This window comes from Eptesicus fuscus, chromosome 5 (genome assembly GCF_027574615.1).
Source record: "Eptesicus fuscus isolate TK198812 chromosome 5, DD_ASM_mEF_20220401, whole genome shotgun sequence".
In the NCBI taxonomy this organism is placed as follows: Eukaryota; Metazoa; Chordata; class Mammalia; order Chiroptera; family Vespertilionidae; genus Eptesicus; species Eptesicus fuscus.
The window spans coordinates 39,242,815-39,264,167 of NC_072477.1; the positions used below are offsets into that span (position 1 = coordinate 39,242,815).

Genomic DNA, 21,353 nt, shown 5'->3' on the forward strand with positions numbered 1-21,353 from the left:
TTCTGTCTTCTTAGATACCTGGTTAGAACAGATATGGGGACACAACGTAACAGAATTTCAGCAGCGGTTTGATGGAATTTTGACTGAGGGAGAAGGTCCAAGAAGGCTTAAGAATTTGTATTTTCTCTACTTAATAGAATTAAAGGCTTTATCTAAAGTGGTACCATTCTTTGAGCGCCCAGATTTTCAACTCTTCACTGGGAATAAAGTTCAGGATGCAGATAACAAAATGTTACTTCTGGAAATACTTCATGAAATCAAGTAAATGATATATTTACACTTATATGTATATATTTTAAAATATATTTTTATTGATTTTAGAGAGAAAGGGAGAGGGAGAGAAAGATAGAAACATCAATGAAGAGAGAGAATCATTGATCGGCTGCCTCCTGCATGCCCCCCACTAGGGATCAAGGCTGCAACCTGGCATGTGCCCTGACGGGGAATCAAACCGTGACCTCCAGATTCATAGGTTGATTGATGTTCAATGGCAGAGCTACGCCAGCACGGTTACACATATATTAATAGAAGAGTGACAAGTGGTGTCCAAAATTAAATTCTTAAATATGCAATATAGAGAAAGGAAAACTATTTAAAAAATAATTAATAGCAAATTTTGCTCATAGGTCTTCAGAATTGATTTATGTTTTAACCTGGGTACTAAAAAGCATATATTTTTAATTTTAAGAGCTATTCTTTTAATACTTAGATACCTGCATTATTTTCACATTTAGTTGAATAGGTTGGATTTGGGGCCAAACTTCAATTATATTTTGCAATTAGCTTTTAGATTCAAGGTTAACAATTTCCTTGGGGGCATCAGAATGTTCCTTTTACTCTATTTTCTACTCTATTTTAATTATATGATTTATCACTGACCAGCAAAATATTATTTTAGCAGACCTCGTAATATTTTCTAATATATAAAAATGAATATTCTCTGTTTTAAAATGCAGGTCATTTCCTTTGCATTTTGATGAGAATTCATTTTTTGCTGGGGATAAAAAAGAAGCAAACAAACTAAAGGTAATTATTTTATACTTTACCTTAATTTTTAGATACAAATTCTTAGGCAGGAATGAATATAAACCCATGTTTTTATCCTTAACAATAAATCTTGATATACATCCTGAAATTATAAGAAAAATCAGAGTCCTAATGTTTCTTTTCCTCAGAAAAATGAAGCCCAAAGGCAGGTCCAACTTATGATCTAGTTTGTGTTGTGTTAAAAATAACAATGGAAATCTGTGGGTTCCATACTGATGGGCTCATGCAATAAAGAGAGGTTATAAATTAAAGAAGCGGGATCTAGAGCATGAGTGGAAGTATCAGTCTGTCTTTGGCTAAAGAGAATTCTGAAAATGGTTTTGGTTGAATTAAAGGATCCCTTTAGAGGAAGAGAGCACAGTATTGTTTTGTGATTCATCTTATTCAATGGGAATAAAAGGCATTTAGGAATGCCACCAGGTAGCTGTGGACAGAACAGAAGACCTGATACCCCACAACATGGGATTTGTTTTTGCCTTGACTCTTTTTGTTTATTGATGTGTGTGTGTGTGTGTGTGTGTATCTCCTATATAATAAAGAGGTATATGCAAATTGACCATCACACCCTCACACAAGATGGCCTCCCCATGTGATCACAATAAGGCCACCACAAGATAGCCAGCAGGGGAGGGCAGTTGTGGGTGATCAGGCCAGCAGGGGAGGGCAGTTAGGGGAAACCAGACCAGCAGGGGAGGGCAGTTGGGGGTGACCAGGCCTGCAGGGGAGGGCAGTTGGGGGGGACCAGGCCTGCAGAGAAGGGCAGTTGGGGGGGACCTGGCCTGCAGGGGAGGGCAGTTGGGCGTGACTGGGCTGATAGGGGAGGGCAGTTGGGGGCAATCGGGCCAGCAGGGAGCAGTTAGGTGTTGATCAGGCCAGCAGGGGAGTGGTTAGAGGGTGATCAGGCTGGCAGGCAGAAGCAGTTAGGGGCAATCAGGCAGGCAGGGGAGTGGTTGGGAGCCAGCAGTCCCAGATTGTAAGAGGGATGTCCGACTGCCGGTTTAGGCCCGATCCCTGTGGCAGTCGGACATCCCCCGAGGGGTCTTAGATTGGAGAGGGTGCAGGCTGGGCTGAGGGATACCTTCCCTCCTCCCCCCCCAGTGCACGAATTTTGTGCACCGGGCCTCTAGTATATATATAAATATATATATAATTTTTTAAAAATTTCAATTACAGATGACATACAGTATTATATTAGTTTAGGTGTACAATTTGCCTTGCCTCTTAATAGAGTTATAACCTCAGGCAAGACCATCTTTGTGTCTATTTTCATTAAAATATGACAAATATAAAATAGTACTAGGAAAATTTATTAAATGCTTACTATGTGGAAGGCATGATTTTTGTCATTAAAGGGAGAGATAGCTCCTATCCTCAAGGGATTTCTAGCCAATTTGGGGACTCAAGTAAAATTATATTACTGTTCTTTGTCACAAAGGTATGTGTAAGTAGAGGTGGGTGGCCTTCAGGAACATTGAGTTCCTGATTTCATCAGAATATTTTTAACAGTCTTCCTCTGTTTCTTATTTTGTGTTTCTTACTGTAGGGAAAAAACCTGATTTTATGCCATTTGCAAGCAAAATACTTTTTGCAGTCAGTTTTGTGCTGTTAGGTAACAGTTATTTTTGACCTCCCATCTACCTCCTACTTAAAGCATTCTTGCTAGAAATACATACTTCACTGCTTATATAACCTCCCAAACAGCTTCCAGGAACTTAGAAATGAGGGGGAAGATGCTGTAATAAGATTTTCCCCCATACTAGTTTCAGTATCTTCCTTATTTTTAGGATACTTGCTGGTTTATTGTAGAGTTTTTCGGCATTCACTCTTTTTTATATTGCGCAGATTAGAAATATTTCTCACAATGTTTTAATTTTATCAGAACGAAAACCTTCAAGTTTGATATCCTGTGGCATTTAACAGATAATTTTTCTAAATCCTTTTACAAGAAAGGAGTAAAAAAAAGAAGGAAACTTGTTAATATTGGAGATTTACTTTCTTAAAATAGTTTATGGTGAATATCATGGATTTGAACAGTCACACAAGTTCATTTAAAAATCTTATCTTTCCTCCTCTATGCTCTATCAGTGTTTGGTTAGAAATAGAAGACTTGCATGAGAGAGGATTGTTTAGTGTTCAATTCAAACTAGAATATGATTTTACTTGAAGGCTTAAGAACATTTGGGAATTGGATGAGAATTGTTTTTTGGTCAGTTGGTTTCATAAGTCACAGTATATAACCACAGCATGTTTGATTATTCTACCCTCTGGTTATACTTTTAATTGTTGATCTAAAAGTTGTACACAAACAAGGGGAATTTTTAAATGACTTAGGTTCTGGTTATTTTTTGGATCATAAGTTTTTCTCATCTGAGATAATTTTGGAATATACATATAAATATTTCTCTCTTTTCTGCATCCAGCGTGGCTAGAGAGCGGTATGGTTCCTGAGTAGGGGCAGCTGGGGATTGAGAAAATGAAAGAAAGAGACAGACACAGAGATAGAAGGAAAGAGCTGGGGCCGGGTGGGACAGCTGTCCTCTGATGGAGAGACAATGACCCAGAGCCAATACAGCGTGTTTATTTTATACTAGAGGCCTGTTGCAGGAAGATTCCTGCAAGAATAGGGCTTCCTCTGGTGGTCTCTGCCGCCCCGCCTGCTTCCCTCCCATCTCCGCAGCTTCACTCCCTTCGCTCGCTCTGGGCCTGGATATGCAAATAAACCACCATCTTGGTTGGGTTAATTTGCATATTTGCTCCTGATTGGCTGGTGGGCATGGCTGGTGGGTGTGGCTTGTGGGCATAGCGGAGGCATGGCCAATTTGCATGTTTCTTTTATTAGATAGGATAGCAAAATACCAGGAAGTTTTACTAAACCCCAAGAGAAAGGAGATTATGTGCATTCTCTGGCTTCTTTGTAATCGTCACTTCTGGGTGGGCCCGGATAATCGTGTTTGTTCCTGGTGTTTGGTTGGATTTAGATAATGAGACCCACCCCTGGTGACTGAGCTGAAGGTCAGGCTGACAACACACCTGCCTCTGGCAAGGTATGTTTCCAGGGCATGGCTCTGCTGGGCACCGCTGGATTCAGATGACAATCAGCTCAGGGGCCTTTCCCAGGCGCTCTCTACATATGCACGATATTGGACATTGATTGCTATTTTTGGAAATCACAAGGATTTTTTCCTGTTTGAGTTAGTTAATATCTGGCTTATTAATTTGGTTCTAGCATATTAAGTTCATTTAAGCGCTCGTGCTTGGTTTTAATTTTGCAGTGTTAGAAGCTTACCCTCTCTGTATGTGCCATACAAAGATTTACTTGAGAGCTTACATTCAAGTATTTGAATTAACATGGATTCAAATACCGAATTTACACAGAGTGTACAAAAGCAAGCACAATCTTTTATAACAAAGGTTTCCATCCTTTGCAAGTATGAAAGTCAAAAACTTTCAAGGCCTTTCCTAACTTTAAATTAGTAGCATTTTAAAGTAAAAGTTGTGTTTTATTGATCATAACATTTTTATCCATTTGAAAATTTATAGTGTATAACAGGGAGCTGTTTATTCAGTCTCTATACAATGCTTATCTACAAATGGATTTTGTAGGCCCTTGTAACAACTATTAAGTCTCCCAGAGTCAAAACCTCATAGGATGGGTTTTACATCTACTTTAGAGTAATTTTACTGCTCCCTTATTAGTGTTAAAAGTATGATTTTCATGTAATTCAAAGTCAAAACATAAGTGTAAAGAAAACCTCATATCAAATCACCAAAACCCAAGGAGTAATATGAGTAATATTACTGGGTAAATATTTTTAAAAAGTAGATTTTAAATTAGGATTACCTCTTACTGAGCTCAGCCCAAAAGATATAGAAACACAAGATATAAAGTATTGCTAACATATAGTAAACATTAATAGTAATAATGTGGGCTTTGTATAAACACAAAATCCTATCTTATAAGACAAATATGCAAATTGACCATACCTCCGACACACCCACAAGCCACGCCCACCATCCAATCAGAGCGAGCATGCAAATTAACCCAAACCAAGATGGCTACAGCCACAGAGAGCAAGGTTTCCTAGGTAACAGAGGAAGCCAAGCTTTCTGCCAGCCGTTGCCAGGCCTAAGCTTCCACTCAAGCTACAAAGTTTCAATTATAGAAGGTAAACAAATTCAAACAAATGGCTGCAGAATGAAGCTTGAGAGAGCAGGCCAGGGTTGCCGCTGGCAACAGGGGAAGCAAAGCTTTCCACACACCCTGGCCGGGCCCACCTGCTTAAGGCAACAAAGTTTCAATTATAACCCCAACACAAATGGCTATGGGCCTCGGAGGGAGCCCCAGGCTTGGCTCTGCTCCAGGCTACGAAGTTTCAATTGTAGAAGGAAAATAAATTCCAGATACCAGGGCCTCCGCTTGGGTTGCCAGGGGGCGTGGCCCGCCTGCAAACCAACACAGGCCCCTCGCTCAGGCCGCCCCAGGCCCCAAGGGAACCCCACCCTGATCAGGGACACCCTTCAGGGCAAACCAGCTGGCCCCCACCCCTGTACCAGGCCTCTATTCTATCTAATAAAAGAGTACTATGCAGATTGATCATCACTGCAACACACAATATAGCTGCCCCCATGTGGTCAAAGATCCTGCCCCCATGTGGACACAAGATGGCCACCACAAGATGGCCAGCAGGAGAGGGCAGTTGGGAGGCACCCGGCCTGCAAGGGAGGGCAGTTGGAGGTGATCAACCCTGCAGGAGAGGGCAGTTAGGGGTGACCAGGCCGGCAGAGGAGGGAAGTTGGGGGCAAACAGGCTGGCAGCAGAGTGGTTAGTGGGTGATCAGGCTGGCAGGCAGAAGCGGTTTGGAGCAATCAGGAAGGCAGGCAGGCAAGCAGTTGGGAGCCAGCAGTCCTGGATTGTGAGAGGGATGTCCGACTGCCCGTTTAGGCCCGATCCCGGATCGGGCCTAAACGGGCAGTCGGACATCCCTCGAGGGGTCCCAGATTGGAGAGGGTATAGGCTGAGCTGAGGGACAACCCCCCTCCGTGCACGAATTTTGTGCACCGGGCCTCTAGTTTGTATTAAAAAAGATACAAGCTCTGAGATCCTATTAAAGATCTTTTACATGTTACAGCTGTTTCAGAGTCTCAAGCTGAATGAAACATCTGGGGAAAGACTGAATTGAGTAAATTAGAGTGAATTGAGGTCTGCTTTGAATAATGGGTTCCAATCTTTACTGATTTATTCCTATTTTTATTTATTTATTTATATATTTTTTATTAAAGTATTATATGTGTACATATCTTACCATTGCTCCTGATTTATTCCTATTTTTAGATCTTTGGTCCTGTTCTCTTCTTGTTGAGCCCAGTGCGTGATTATCACATTTAAAAAAAAAAAGAGAGGAACACTATATGCTCTCCAAATTATGGGTCAGTTGGTATACTGGATGTTTCATCTGAAATGTATGTCAGGTTTCCTGCTTGCAGTGCTGTAAGCTGATTCTAGTATCAGTCCAGGATAGAGGGTGTCACATGTAGGATCAATTGATAATTCTTACCTTTGGAGTAAGTGAAGATGTGTTCTTGGCTTCCCTTCTCTTCTTTTTATTAGTTAAGGGCATATATTGCTTTTGGATGAGCTGGATGTCTGTTGCCCTATTATAAACAATATTAGAATTCCGATGCACAAAGATTTGTGCAAGAATGGGCCTTCCTTTCCTTGGCTGCCGGTACTGCCTTTCTGCTCTGGCCCCCGGAGCCACCTCTCTCCGCTCCGGCCCTGCCTTCCCACACTGCCCAGAGGCCCTGAGGGGCTGGGGCAGTGCAGAAGGCCTGCGGCGTCGCCATGGCAACGACGCAAGCATCCCGCCCCCAGCTGCTTGGTACCTGCGTATGCAAATTAACCCGCCAGCTTTGTTGGGTTAATTTGCATACACACTCCTGATTGGCTGGTGGGCGTCATGAAGGTATGGTCAATTTGCATATTTCTCTTTTATTAGTGTAGATAGTACCCTGATGTTCAAAGACATATACACATTTATTAAAAGTATAAAAACAAAAAATTCAGCCCGGCTGGTGTAGCTCAGTCGTTGAGCGTTGGCCTATGAAGCAGGAGGTCATAGTTCGATTCCTGGTCAGGGCACATTTCGGGTTGCGGGCTTGATCCCTGGTGTGGGGTGTGCAGGAGGTAGCAGATCAGTGATTCTCTCTCATCATTGATGTTTCTCTCTTTTCCTTTCCCTTCCTCTCTGAAATCAATAACAAATATTTTTTTAAAATTCAGAATGTTCAATTTTACTTGTAATGGTTTCTTTATAAAACTTGGTGAAGGGTACATGGATGTTCACTATATTCTGTATATTTCTGAATAATAATAATAATATCTGATTTTTTCACCTACTGTGACTTTTTAACTACTATGAAGTCAAAGGTTTTTATTTTTTCTCTTCCTCTTTCTGGTAAATGATGCCATCCAACCCCTTGTTCCCCCTTTGACATAGTTAATAATCACATACAACAGAATACCTCACAGGCATTCAGAAAATAGTATTTGACTATATACTGCAGCTTAATACAATTTTGTTAATTGTTCTTAGGAGGAATTTCGACTGCATTTTAGAAATATTTCAAGAATCATGGATTGTGTTGGTTGTTTTAAATGTAGACTGTGGGGAAAGCTTCAGGTAAGCAAATCTATTTCAATCCTATTTTTCATTTATTCTTTGCACAAAGAATTTTCTAATATTTTCTTTTTTTCTTATTTCTATTATAGACTCAGGGTTTGGGTACTGCTCTGAAGATCTTGTTTTCTGAGAAACTGATAGCAAATATGCCAGAAAGTGGGCCCAGTTATGAATTCCAACTGACCAGACAAGAAATAGTATCATTATTTAATGCATTTGGAAGGTTAGTTTAAATGTATTGAAATTGTTTCTGCTAGTCAAGTAAGTCTAATGCAACATGTATGCTCTCAGATAAAACTGTGCTTGATAAGTGCAAAGTGAATAACTTTCATAGAAAAGTTATCTAAGATAATTTCTGAGTGAAAAATATTTTTTTGTTTGTTTGTTACAGAATTTCTACAAGTGTGAAAGAATTAGAAAACTTCAGGAACTTGTTGCAAAATGTTCATTAAAGAAAACGAGTTGAAATGTACCTGTGCTGGACAATGGAGGTCAAAGAGTGGAGTTTTATTCAAAGGCATAACGACAGTCTTAAGGCAAATATTTTATAAAGCTGCTTTTGTAAAAGGAGAATTAAATTATTTTAAGTAAACATTTTTTAAAATTGTGTTAGATCTATGTATAATATTGTGAATAAAAGTAATACTTTGGTAATATGGTACAAATTTTAAAGTTTAATGTTGAATAAAATCAGGATTATTAAATTCATATATGTTAAAAGTAAGTACCTGATGTTCTAAATCTCTCAAACTAGAATTTTGTGTAAGATGTAATATAAATAAAACTATGGCCAATATGACAAGTGTTTAATAGAAAAATGCTAAGGAGGCTCATGAATAACCCATAATTAACAGCCTAAAAATTTTCAATACATTTAGACTTAAATGATTTAGTAAATAAAAATACAGAATGCCCAGTTACATTTGAATTTCAGATAAACAAAATTTTAAAAAAATGTAAGTATGTTGCATGCAATACTTGGGACATACTTAAAAAAAATTATTCCTTATTTAAAATTCAAATTTAACTGGTTAGCTTTGTGTTTTATCTGGCAACTCCAAAATATATTGATATGAAAAAAAGTCACTTTTAGAGTTATGTTACTATTTTGATTGGCTTGTTTTTGTTTGTAGAAAGATACAATCACAACTAAAAGGTATACAGGATTTCTATGCATTGTGAAAAGTTGTAAGGATTTATACATGTATTCTCATAATACTTTATCTAATACTGGATAAATTTAGGAGAAATCTTTTATTTTTATATATTTTCAAATTTACAGGGAAGTTTCTAGGATAGTACAAAGAACTTTTATCCAGATTCATTGACTGTTAATATTTGCTTTATCTTTCTTGCTCTTTATTTATACACATACTACTTTTAACTCAATCATTTGAAAGTCAATGACAGGCCCTTTGAACCCTACATACCTTAGTTTGTAATACTGAATAATTTATTAAAAACTAGAGGCCCAGTGCATGAAATTCATGCACGGGGGGGGGGTCCCTCATCCTGGCCTGCACCTGCTTGCAGTCCGGGACCCCTTGGTGGACATCCCTCTTGCAGTCCCAGACCCCTTGCTCCTTATCATCTGCATGCTCGCTGCTCCTTACCGCTCGGCTCGCTGCTCCTTAGCACAGCAAAGGAGGGAGAGGCTCCTGCCACTGCAGCTGTACTTGCCAGCCATGAGTCCGGCTTCTGGCTGAGTGGTGCTCCTCCTGTGGGAGTACACGGACCACCACGGGGCAGTTCCTGCATTGAGCGTCTGCCCCCTGGTGGTCAGTGCGTGTCATAGCGACTGGTTGTTCCGCCATTTGGTCGATTTGCATATTAGCCTTTTATTATATAGGATAATTTTTTTCAGGAAAAAAAACCTGGAACTATAATGTGATAAGCCTTAGAATAAGGAATCATTTTGAGTTTGTTTTGTCGCCCTTTTAATGTTTGATCTGTAAACTCATAGGAATGTCATTTAATTTATTTTTTGGTATTCATTTCCTTTTTCTCCTTAAAAACTAAACTGTAATTTTTGGAGGTTTTATTAGTGAAAGCTCTTCAATGATAAAAATTTTTGAAGGGGTTTGGGAATTTATGTCACAAGGTAATTGTAGAGAAAAAAGAAACTGGCCGAAACCGGTTTGGCTCAGTGGATAGAGTATCAGCCTGCGGACTGAAGGGTCCCAGGTTCGATTCCGGTCAAGGGCATGTACCTTGGTTGCGGGCACATCCCCAGTTGGGGGTGTGCAAGAGGCAGCTGATCGATGTTTCTCTCTCATCGATGCTTCTAACTCTCTATCCCTCTCTCTTCCTCTCTGTAAAAACTCAATAAAATATATATTAAAAAAAAGAAAAAAGAAACTGTATACCTCAAAATTATGTGCCTCTTTATATGTCACATTATTAATGAAGTAGGGTTTATTTATATAATGGTTTAGAAATGTCATTTTACACTGCTGTATTCTTTTTCTTCTCTGTGTCCCTAAGACCTGGTGTAGTGTCAAACACATAGTGGGTATCCAATAAATATTTGTTGAATGAATGTATGAATATGTATTCAGTATATTTTAAATGAATAATTTCAGAGCTAAGTGTAACAATATGTTGTATTTCCTTTTCCCCCTTCATTTGAATAGGGTAGGAAAAGAAAGACATAACCTTACTAGTTAAATCAGTATTCTTGGAGACTCAAAGGACTATGACATAATCACCATATGTAAAAGTTTAAGGACATTGGTAGTGCTCTGAAAATGTGGTAGATGGATTTAAAGGGTAATTTGTCTGTATACCTCTCTCATGCCCCTGCCCTTTTTTCACCAGTCAAAAATTTTTTTGAAAGAATATTCCTATCTTCACTTTGTCACCTTCCACTTGCTCCTTAACTAAAATCGGGCTTTTGGCTCTGTAGTTCTTAACAATCTTTTCCTTTGAAGTCTCAACATCCAGTTCTAAATCCAGGTCAAAAGGCATTTCTTATTTGACTTTTTTTTTTTCTGCATTTGACATTGTTGACAACCCCTTCTTTAAAAATCCCTTTTTAAACCTCTGATTTCCTTATATTTCACTTAATCCTGGATGCCTTCCTTTGAGCCTGTTTTAATTTGTACTACTCCTCAGGCTCTCATTCTTGCTCTCTTAATCACCACCACTTCTCACTTTTGGGTAATTGCAATTCAATGATTTCTAAATCCTTATCTTTAGCCCAGACTTTAGATATATCTTTACTTAGTTGTCCTACATTATCTTTAATTGTGTGTCTTTAAGCAATCATTCTCCCCCAAGCCTACTCTTATACCTATGTTCCTTACTCTGCTTAAATTCAGAACCATTATCATCTAAATTTTCTAGGCTCACTCCTTTCCTCCACTTACCCCTATCCAGTCAGTGTCTAAGTGCTACGGATTTTATCTCCATATCTCTGATACATCACTGTCTTTCCATTTTAATTGACTGCTCTTACCTAAAGTACTACACTAACCTGTCTTATACCCAGCCTGTCTTTTTCTGTTTTGCTCCACAATGTTACTAGAGTGGGTTTTCTAGAAGCACTCTAACAAGGTTCCCTGATGTGTGTCTCCCAGTCCCACCTCCCCCACCACCCACGTTCTGACAAAATGGACTTATAGTTCTTCAAATGCACCATGGTCAGTTGCCTACACCATGGTGCATGCTGTTCTCTTTGCATCAAGTGCCCTAGCTATCCGTCCCCACTTGGACAATTTCTGTGTATCCTTGCAGGCCCCCATAAAGCATCACCTCTGTGAAATCTCCCGTTTCATCCAAGGAGGACCGTCACTAACTTCCTTTTCTGTGTTACCACTGTAATTACAACCTACCTCTATTGTGCCACTTATTGTACTGGATTGTTTTTGTGTTTTAAAGCCTCCTCTACTAGAATGTGAGCTCCTTAAGGGCAGGAAAAAGAACTTGATCCGTTTTTGCATCTCTATAGCATAGTTTTTGGCATATGAACACTTAATAAACGAATGTTTGTGGAATAAATTGCTTTTAAAACGATAACTTTATTCTATTAGAGGTCAGATTTTCACTCCAAATGTTCTTCACAGCAAGAGTCAGTGAGTCCCAAAGGTCTGTGGCCTTTAGGGGAGTCAGTAAAGCTCCTGAAATTGTATTCAAAGTTTGGTGTGTTTTTGGCGGACTATGAAAGGGAAAGGGGTCGATTATGGAAAAAACAGTAAGACCTCTTCTTTCGGGGAAAAGGTAACATCATTGAGGAATTTTTTGAATAATGAAAGAGTAACTGCCCAAGATTATGGGCTAGATAAATTTATCCCTATTTAAGATTCTAAGGGAAAGGAGAGAGGGGTTATACATTATTTCATACAAGGATTTTTCTTACCTTAATGCTTGAATAAACATGTGTTGTCTATTTTGTTTAAAGTAAAGTGTATGGCAGTTCTTAACAAAATTACTGTATAATACTAAGGGACATGATGGTCAGGTATAAGTAATTATAAGCTCACTAGCAGAGTATCATTTGTAATTACTATTTTCTCTCTCTCTCTAGTAGCACTAGGGTTCTTATCTTTATGTAACAGAAACTCATTTGGTATAGTTCATTAAGAGAGATTAAGAAAACCAGACCTCCAAATAAAAGCACAAACACTTTTATTTTAACAGGAGTGTTTTGTTACAATTTAGTGAAACAACAAATAAATACATTCATTGACCACAGCTATACTTTTACAACCAGTTTAAAACTGGTCATATAGCTGAGAAACACTGTTAAACAATAAAAAGGCAGCTATGCATAAAAAAGCTACTATCTATAAATTACATCTTTAATAAAAACTACAACCAGCTATAATGAGTGGTAAGAGTTCCAAAATTAATGGCCACCCAAATGAAATGATATAAAACAAGTACTGCTAATCACTGTAGAATTACACACGTAAGCAATGAAATGCATTGTTCTAATTAATGAACCAAGAGGAAGGTTTGAAATTGTCATCATGTGCTTCAGTGCAGGATAAACAAGGAATCGGTAGCCCTTTGATTTTATAAACAACTCCTTTCAAGACCAGACTTAAAGTGCTCCTAGTGCTTTGGAATTTTCAAGCAAAAATTGGGCCAGAAGCTTATATTTCTTTGTCTTTGGTGATGTATTGTGGGAGATGTGTATAAAGAGACAAAGGCAAGAATTTAGGTACCCTAGTCAGTCATAAGAATATATTTATAAATCTCAAATTTGGAGGAATCAACTAAAGCAATTGAAAGAACCAAGTTATTTTATCTAAAATACTTTTTAAAAAGTAATCTTTTGCTTATCTGGTCAAATAGAAACATTATCTAGGGAAGCCTTACTAGAAAAAAATTTCTTGTATTTGAATCCCAAGGGTTAACACAAATCTTGTCATACAGCTTTAGATAATCAGATACCTAACATTATTAGAAAAATTAATAGTTGGCATTCTGAAAAAAATCTAATAACTGAAGTTGTAATCACAATATACTGAGCTGCATACTATACTGTCATGTAAATTACCAAGGTTAACTTCTGTAATATACATTTTAAAATAATTTGGTTATAATAAGAGAACTTATGAACCTGAAGTAGCATAACTATAGGTTTATGCTTCTGATTGAATTCGAAGTCATTTTGTATGATAAAAAGAAGAAATTTCTTTGGCTGTGTACCAGCCTCCCAAAAGATTGAAAGCATTAAAAATTTCATTTATTCCTTGGGGGTTTCACGTACTGTTATACTTTTGTGAAGTTAGTGCATCCATTATTAAAAAGTTGAAAGGTTATTTTAAGCAAGAGTAGAAATAAAACATAACTTTCAAATCAAATTAGGAGACAGAAAAGGACAGTTGTATTAGTTCCAGTTCTGAAAAAACAGATCAGCAGACAATTGTATAAAGTTAGGTGTCTTAAAGTATACTGTGACAGCTTCCCAATATTGCCTGTTCCCTTGGCATCTTGAGGTATGCAGCAATCCTTCTCTTAATATAAACACTGGTAGAAAGTGCATTTTAAAATTCTCTATTACCTTAGCCTACCATATATTTTTTTAGATTTGGGATAGGACATTCAAGACAGTTTTAATATAATTCAAAAAGTATTCCAATGTTGTTAACCACTGTTTTTATACTTACCTAGTTATAGTTAGTACCTTCATATCAGTTTGTTTATTTATATAGTGTTGGAATTAAATTTAATTTGGCTTTGCCCATATAAGATATAAAAATGTGAAAACTAAAGGAGGACTTATGTCTTACAAAGTATTGCACTTGAGTTCACTGCAATGATGTATCATGATTATTAATTTACCTGAGGACAATCCTGCTTTTCTGGTAAAAACAGCTAAAATCTTGTTTCAGCTAAATCAAATGCTTTTGCAAATGTATTCATGTTTTAACTTAGAATTGTATATTTCATGAATAACTAACTCTTAAATGCATCTGTAAACTTGTTTAGTCCCAAGAGATTTCTACCAAAATATCCCTATGCAAAAACCACTATTGCTTTCTTGATGAATCATGCTTAACCTACTACATGTATCTTAATCATACAAAATAATCACTTGACCACTTCTACTCAAGTAGCCACATAATTTTCACTGGTGTACTTTCTTCTTGAAGAAATAACTGTGGCTTTCCAAAGAACACTGCTGGTCATCACTGTAAAGGTTTACTACTATCATTAAAAAAAAATGATTGTTTGAATAATTGAAGTTGGTATTTTATGATCATGCTTAAAAGATCTTCAATGATTACATATTTTTAGTATATTAAAAAAAGAATAATACATTTTTATGCTTTAGTTCTGTGCACTTTTCACACTGTAAAATTTTTATTGGGTAAAAATTTCAGATAGAGTATACCACGTAATATACAGACTTTTATTTTAATAGGAAAATTGCCTCTTAATTTGGTGTACAATATAATATCCCAGGGTGAACATTGGAGTATGACTTTTGAGGACTGCAGTGTACTCTTCAGAACAAAGATAAAAGTGCAAATATGCAAATATGCTTTTGATGTTCCCAAGTCAAGTTGTTTGGAGACCATCAAGTGCCTTAAGATCTAATCTCTTTTCTCCCACTCCAAATGTTCCATTTAACTTCACTGTACCATGAAGAGGTCAAAGTAATAGCTGTGTCCTCTGCTGAACACAGCCACATTTCCAGGCGTTGTTTTCAGTTGCAAAAGATAATGGAATGTTTATGTAGATGGCATTTAAACGCATTGAATACACACATTCATGAAAAACAACTGAAGAATCACAACTTGGTAATGCTGTCAGTTTTGTGGTGTTACATATAAGCTATGGTGACTGTTCAAATCGAAATTACTACAAGTAAAGAGCAAAGGAGCAGTATCTGTCATAGGTCCATTCAGGTGGGGAGAGACGGTGTAACTGTTGCTGCCACACCCTGCCATGGTGCCATACCAGCCCAACCCTTGTGAATTTGATAAACTGCAACAACAAAGAAAGCCACAGGACTGTGATCAGTATATAAGTCACACTGGCATTTTTAGTTTTCAATGAATTTTATAATATATTGAAATAACATAATGACTTTCTATAAAATTTAATGATTTCTACCTAATATCCTTGATTGTATATCATATATTACAAAATAATGAATAAATACCACTCAGAACTAGAACTTGATTACCAGATAATAATAATAGTACATATTATGTACTAGGTTCTATTCTAAGACATTTGGTATACACACACACATACTCATTTAATCTTCACAACAGTCCTATAGGTTCTATTATTCCTATTTTACAGATGAAAAACAGGCTAAAAAATGGGTTAAGTAATTTGTCCAGATGAAGTAAGGATCACAAAAAATGCTCTAGCAAGCTAAAAGCATTATGTCGGTGTGCATGGAGGCTTTCATTTGCCCGGATACACAGGTGAATGGTTTGAATTTGCAATGATTTTGGAATTAAAGAGGTCACAAATGATTTCCCTGCCATCTAAGGTTCCCAAGAGTTTTATCCAGGGTTTCTCTGTGGATTTTGAATAGCACTATATAGGTAAGGAAACATATATAATCACTATAACAGCATTTCTTTCCTGCTGACCAATGCCTACCAGCTTTGAACCAACAAAGGATCCTGAAATGAATTGGTACTATTTTACCCCAAAGGCTTAGAGGTCAATGATAGTTCTTTATAGTACAGGTCGCACCATGGATTTAACTTCTGCTACTCTAAGCTTCAATATCAAATGATTTTATGTATTGATTTATAACACCAAATCAACTACTTCACATTTGGGTTAAAGCTTAGATTTGCTCTTTTAAATCTATTTTAATACTCATTCAGTACATCTACCTTCCTTCTCTTGAACTTCCCAGTCTTGGCAGGTCATCATCACTATCATATCGCCTTGGATTGTCAAAAAAATAAGCTCTGGGACTATAACCGTGACTATTTATCATGCCAGCAGGTGCCTGTGAAAAAAAGTATTAGATAACATATGAAGATTTACTTTTCAACTAAGACAGGAGGCTGGAATCTATAATGCTTTTTAGTCTTAAAATTTGCCAAACATACACAATCAATATAAATGATCCATTATTTTTAAAAGTAAGGTGAACAGGCATTAGGGAATGTTATGGTATCTTACCAAATTTTGGTTTAATCTCTGTGCCCGGAAAAATAGTACCACGGACCATGCTGGCACGTGTTCCCACAGAAAGAGGACCATTCCAAATACTATATACTCTTCTCCATTTACATCTTGCATATGAGCCTGTAAACAGAGTATGGCAGAGCAATACTGAAATCTGTTTTATGTATAATCGGTCACTCTCCACAGTTAACTTGCTTCAGGTAGAGTAAGTTAAAATATATCAACTACAAGCAGAGTAAGTTAAAATATATCAACTAGAAGCACATAAAACTCTAAATCAATTTTCCATAGTTTGTGGTTTCTTATGTAATCATATTTATCCTTTAAAGAATATAAAAATGCATTAATGCTACATAGAAGAAAAAGCTACCAACTTTTTCAATGCATCAATTTATGAAAATATTTTTAATACATGGATATGGAGTGATCTCATTTTCAGTCCCCATAGTTGGAAGAGAGTTACAAAATAGACTACCGGTTCCAGCTGCTCCATAGGCAAATAGCACTTACCTGGAGTTACACCTTAGAGAATGCAGCATGTACATTGCTCAGCTCTTCTGTTACTTAAAAATATGCTTTTGGGCCTAACCTCCATGTTGATTTGTTTCTACTTTACTAGATGTAGAGAGAGATAAGGGGGAAGAGGAGTGAAGAGAATCTGTTACATGTGTAAATTCCTTCTCTGTAGAAAGGTAACTGATATTCTGCCCTGGATGGGTAGCTCAGTTTGTTAGAGCACTGTCCCAAAACACCAAGGGTTTGATCCCTGGTCAGGGCACATGCAAGAAGCAACCAATGAATGCATAAATAAGTGTAACAACAAATCAATGTTTCTCTCTTTTTCTCTCCCTGTCTAAAATCAATAAATTTAAATTTTTAAAAAAATGGTAACTGAATTCTGATATAAGGGGATTCTAGAATTCCTTAAATTCAGGACAAAGTTAAATTAATATAAATAAGAGATGACGTATAGTATGTCAAAAAGCACTTTAAGGAAGGAGTTAAAGAATGCTGGGAGTTTATTTTATTTTTTTAATTTTTTAAAAATTTTCATTTATTTATTTTTTGTCACTTTGTTGTTCAATGCTGGGAGTTTAAATATGCATAGCCAGAGTACTGTGAATTAGTATAGCAAACACCTGGACAATCAAGGAACTATAAATGATCTTCCATTATCAAGACTGATAATGCCTGATCATGACTTAAACATCTAAAAATAAACAAAATACTTAGGCTATATGTAGTTCTTGGGTAAAAGAGAATTAATTTTATCCTAACAAATTAAATACTTACCAGTTTTCACTAGCTAATGACAAGCAATCAATTTATCTAGAGATATTTAAATACTATCCTTTTTTTAAAAATTAGCAAAATAGGGTTATCAATAGATTTATGGCACTATTCATACTATTTACAAAAGAAAGAAAAATACTCCTTTGGGAGAAGTTCTCTCTGAAGAATAATTTCAAGTATCATATGTAAATGAGGATTTTTATTGGAACAGTGATAAAAAACAAAACAAAACAAAAAAACTCCCAGCAAACAAGAGTCCTGGCCCAAATGGCTTCACAGGGGAGTTTTAACAAACATTCAAAGAAGAACTAACACCTATCCTCCTCAAACTATTCCAAAAAATCCAAGAAAAGGGAAGACTTCTAGGTTCTTTTTATGAGGCCAGCATTATCCTAATTCCAAAACCAGAAAAGACACTACAAAGAAAGAAAATTATAGGCCATTATCTCTGATGAACACAGATGCTAAAATCCTCAACAAAATATTAGCAAACTGATTCAGCAATACATTAAAAAGATCATATACTATGATCAAGTGGAATTTATTCTAGGGATACAAGGTTGGTACAATATTCTTAAATCAATAAATGTGATACATCACATAAACAGATTGAAAGAAAAAATCATGTGATCATATCAATAGATGCAGAAAAAAGCATTTCATAAAATCTAGCACCCATTTTTGGTAAAACTTTCAGCAAAGTGGGAATAGAGGGATCATATGTCAACATAATAAAGGCCATATATGACCTACAGCCAACATCATCATCAATGGGAAAGAACTAAAAGTGTTTCCCTTAAGATGAGCAACAAGATAGGGATGTCTGTTTTCACCACTCTAATTCAACACAGTACTGCAAGTCCTAGCCACAGCAATCAGACAAAAAGAAGAAATAAAAGGCGTACAAATTGGAAAGGAGGTAATAAAACTGTCGTTATTCGCAGATGACATTAATATTGCACATAGGAAACCCTAAAGACTCCACCCAAAAAATACTAAATATAATAATAAATGAATTCTGCAAAGTAGCAGAATACAAAATTAATATTAAAAAATTGGTGGCATTTTTATAAACCAATAATGAACTATCAGAAAGAGAAACTCAGAAAAAAATCTCACTTACTATTACAACAACAACAAAATAAGGTACTTGGGAATAAATTTAACCAAGGAGGTAAAAGACCTGTACTTGGAAAATTACAGGACATTGAAGAAAGAAATTGAGGAAGATACAAATAAATTGAAGCAGTCTGTGTTCATGGATGAAAGATTAACATCATTAAAATGTCCATACTACCCAAAGCAATCTATAGATTCATCACAATTCCTATTAAAATACCAATGGTATGTTTCACAGATCTACAACAAATACTCCAACACTTTATATTAAACCAAAAGAGACCTAGAATAGCCTCAGCAATCTTGAGAAAGAACAAAGTTGGAGGTAACACAATACATGATATCAAATTACACTACAAGGCCATAAAAAAAATAAAAAAAAAGCCTGGCATAAGAACAGGCATGTAGATCAATGGAAAAGAACAGAGAGCCCAGAAATAAACCCATTCCTTTATGGTCAATTAATATTTGACAAAGAAGGCAAGAGCATACAATGGTAAACACAGTTTCTTCAATAAAGGGTGTTGGGAAAATTGGAAAGGGACATGAAAAAAATGAAACAAGATCACCAACTTACACCATAGATAAGAATAAACTCAAAATGGATAAAAGACTTAAATGTAAGTCACAAAACCATAAAAATCCTAGAAGAATATATAGTCAGTAAAACTCAGACATCTCTCATAGCAATATTTTTGCTGATATATCTTCTAGGGAATGGGAAACTAAGGAGAAAATAAGCAAGTGGGATTACATCAAAAGCTTCTGCACAGCAAAAGAAACAATCAACAAAATGAAAACAGAACCCACTATATGGGAGAACATATTTGCAATGATACATCTGATCAGAGGTTAATTTCTAAAATATATAAAAAAACTTATACAGCTCAACAACAGGAAGACAACCCTATTTAAAAAATGGGCAAAGGACTGGAATAGACACTTCTCCAAAGAGGACATACAGATTGCCAATAGACACATGAAAAAATGCTCAAAGTCACTAATTATCAGAGAGATGCAAATTAAAACCACAATGAGATATATCACTTCACACCTGTCAGAATGGCTATCATCAACAAATCAACAAACAACAAGTGCTGGCGAGAATGTGGAGAAAAGGGAACCCTTGCGTACTGTTGGTAGGAATGCAGACTGGTGTAGCCATTGTGGAAAACAGTATGGAATTTCCTCAAAAGATTAAAAATGGAAGTGCCTTTTGACCCAGTGATTCCATTTCTGGGAATATATCCTTAGAATCCCAAAACACCAATTCAAAAATATATATGCACCCCTAAATTCATGGCAGTGTTATTTACAATAGCTAAGACCTGGAAATAGCCTAAGTGCCCTCAGTAGATGAGTGGATAACAAAGCTGTGGAATACACAATGGAATACTATGCTGCATGGATGAACCTGGAGAATATTATGCTAAGTGAAATAAGCCAGTAGAGAAAGACAATACCATATGATCTCACATGGAACAGACTGACAACTGTCAGAGGGTGGGGTAGGGAAGACTGGATGAAAGAAGGTGAAGGGACTAGCCAAAGAACATATATGCATAACCCATAGACACAGACAACAGTGTAGTGATGGCCAGAGGGAAGGGGTGTGTGGGATGGGTGGAGGTAGGCATGGTAGGGGGAATGGGGCATCTGTAGGTCAACAATAAAAATGAAGTTAAAAAAAAACATAGCCCAACCAGTGTGGCTCAGTGGTTGAGCATCGATCTATGAATCAGGAGGTCACGGTTCGATTTCTGGTCAGGGCACATGCCCGGGTTGCGGGCTTGATTGCCAGTAGTGGGTGTGCAGGAGGCAGTTGACCAATGATTCTCTCCCAACATTGATGTTTCTCTCTCTCCCTTCCTCTCTGAAATCAATAAAAAAAATATATGTACAAAAACATATATTTAAAAAAAACACAGAGTTTTAAGTATTTGAGATAGCCGTAAGAGATTCCATAAAAGTGTAAGTCAAACACTTAAAAAATTCTCCTATTAAGGCTAATTCCATTATTATATTGTTAGATTTGCAACACATGGTAGATACTTACCTTATCTGAAAGATTATACCAGCCATAATTAAATGGACTTTCTAATGTATCCTGAGATAGGGTGATCACCACCAAATTATAACATGCTCTTGAAGAGTAGAGAAGAATGACTACAGAGCTTACGACAACAGTCTGGCACAGAGACATACCCTAAAAGAAATAAAAATCATCATCACGATACTCTGCACATTTGTCATGACAAGGTATTCATCCACTTGGCTCAGCTTAATCACCTCTTGCAATGCACTCCTAGAAAACACTGAATGATCAGCTGTTGAAATAACTATTATCTTGCTTTACAATTCCTATTCTTAGAACCACATGTGTTTAATCTACCCTGCTAATACAAATAAGCTCTTTGCCAACTTGTCTAATGGCACATGGAGAAAGATTTGTTCTGCTAGTTACCTCACTCCCTTAAGTAATAATGAATAAAGTAGTAGGCAAAAGATCTGAGCTATGATTGATATTAATCAGAGAGGTAGTTAATCATAATGAGAAAAGAATGGGAAATAGAAGCATTAATTCGATACACTGAATTT

At 36.7% G+C, this 21,353-nt stretch overlaps 2 protein-coding genes across 2 annotated transcripts in view; one reads left to right on the top strand and one right to left on the bottom strand.

Moving 5' to 3' along the window:
* The window catches only part of ERO1A (endoplasmic reticulum oxidoreductase 1 alpha), a 50,034-nt gene extending 38,308 nt beyond the window's left edge, over positions 1 to 11,726 (top strand). Inside the window, exons 12-16 of the mRNA XM_054716066.1 lie at positions 15 to 261; positions 957 to 1,026; positions 7,641 to 7,727; positions 7,817 to 7,950; positions 8,119 to 11,726. Coding sequence (XP_054572041.1) covers positions 15 to 261; positions 957 to 1,026; positions 7,641 to 7,727; positions 7,817 to 7,950; positions 8,119 to 8,179 — 599 coding nt within the window. The 3' untranslated portion in view covers positions 8,180 to 11,726. The remainder of the gene's footprint in view (positions 1 to 14; positions 262 to 956; positions 1,027 to 7,640; positions 7,728 to 7,816; positions 7,951 to 8,118) is intronic.
* Positions 11,727 to 14,587: 2,861 nt separating this feature from the next.
* GPR137C (G protein-coupled receptor 137C) overlaps positions 14,588 to 21,353 on the bottom strand; it is a 52,962-nt gene continuing 46,196 nt past the window's right edge. The window contains exons 4-7 of the mRNA XM_054715490.1: positions 20,812 to 20,961; positions 16,338 to 16,463; positions 16,043 to 16,161; positions 14,588 to 15,167 (exon numbers count right to left, since the gene is read on the bottom strand). Coding sequence (XP_054571465.1) covers positions 14,990 to 15,167; positions 16,043 to 16,161; positions 16,338 to 16,463; positions 20,812 to 20,961 — 573 coding nt within the window. The 3' untranslated portion in view covers positions 14,588 to 14,989. The remainder of the gene's footprint in view (positions 15,168 to 16,042; positions 16,162 to 16,337; positions 16,464 to 20,811; positions 20,962 to 21,353) is intronic.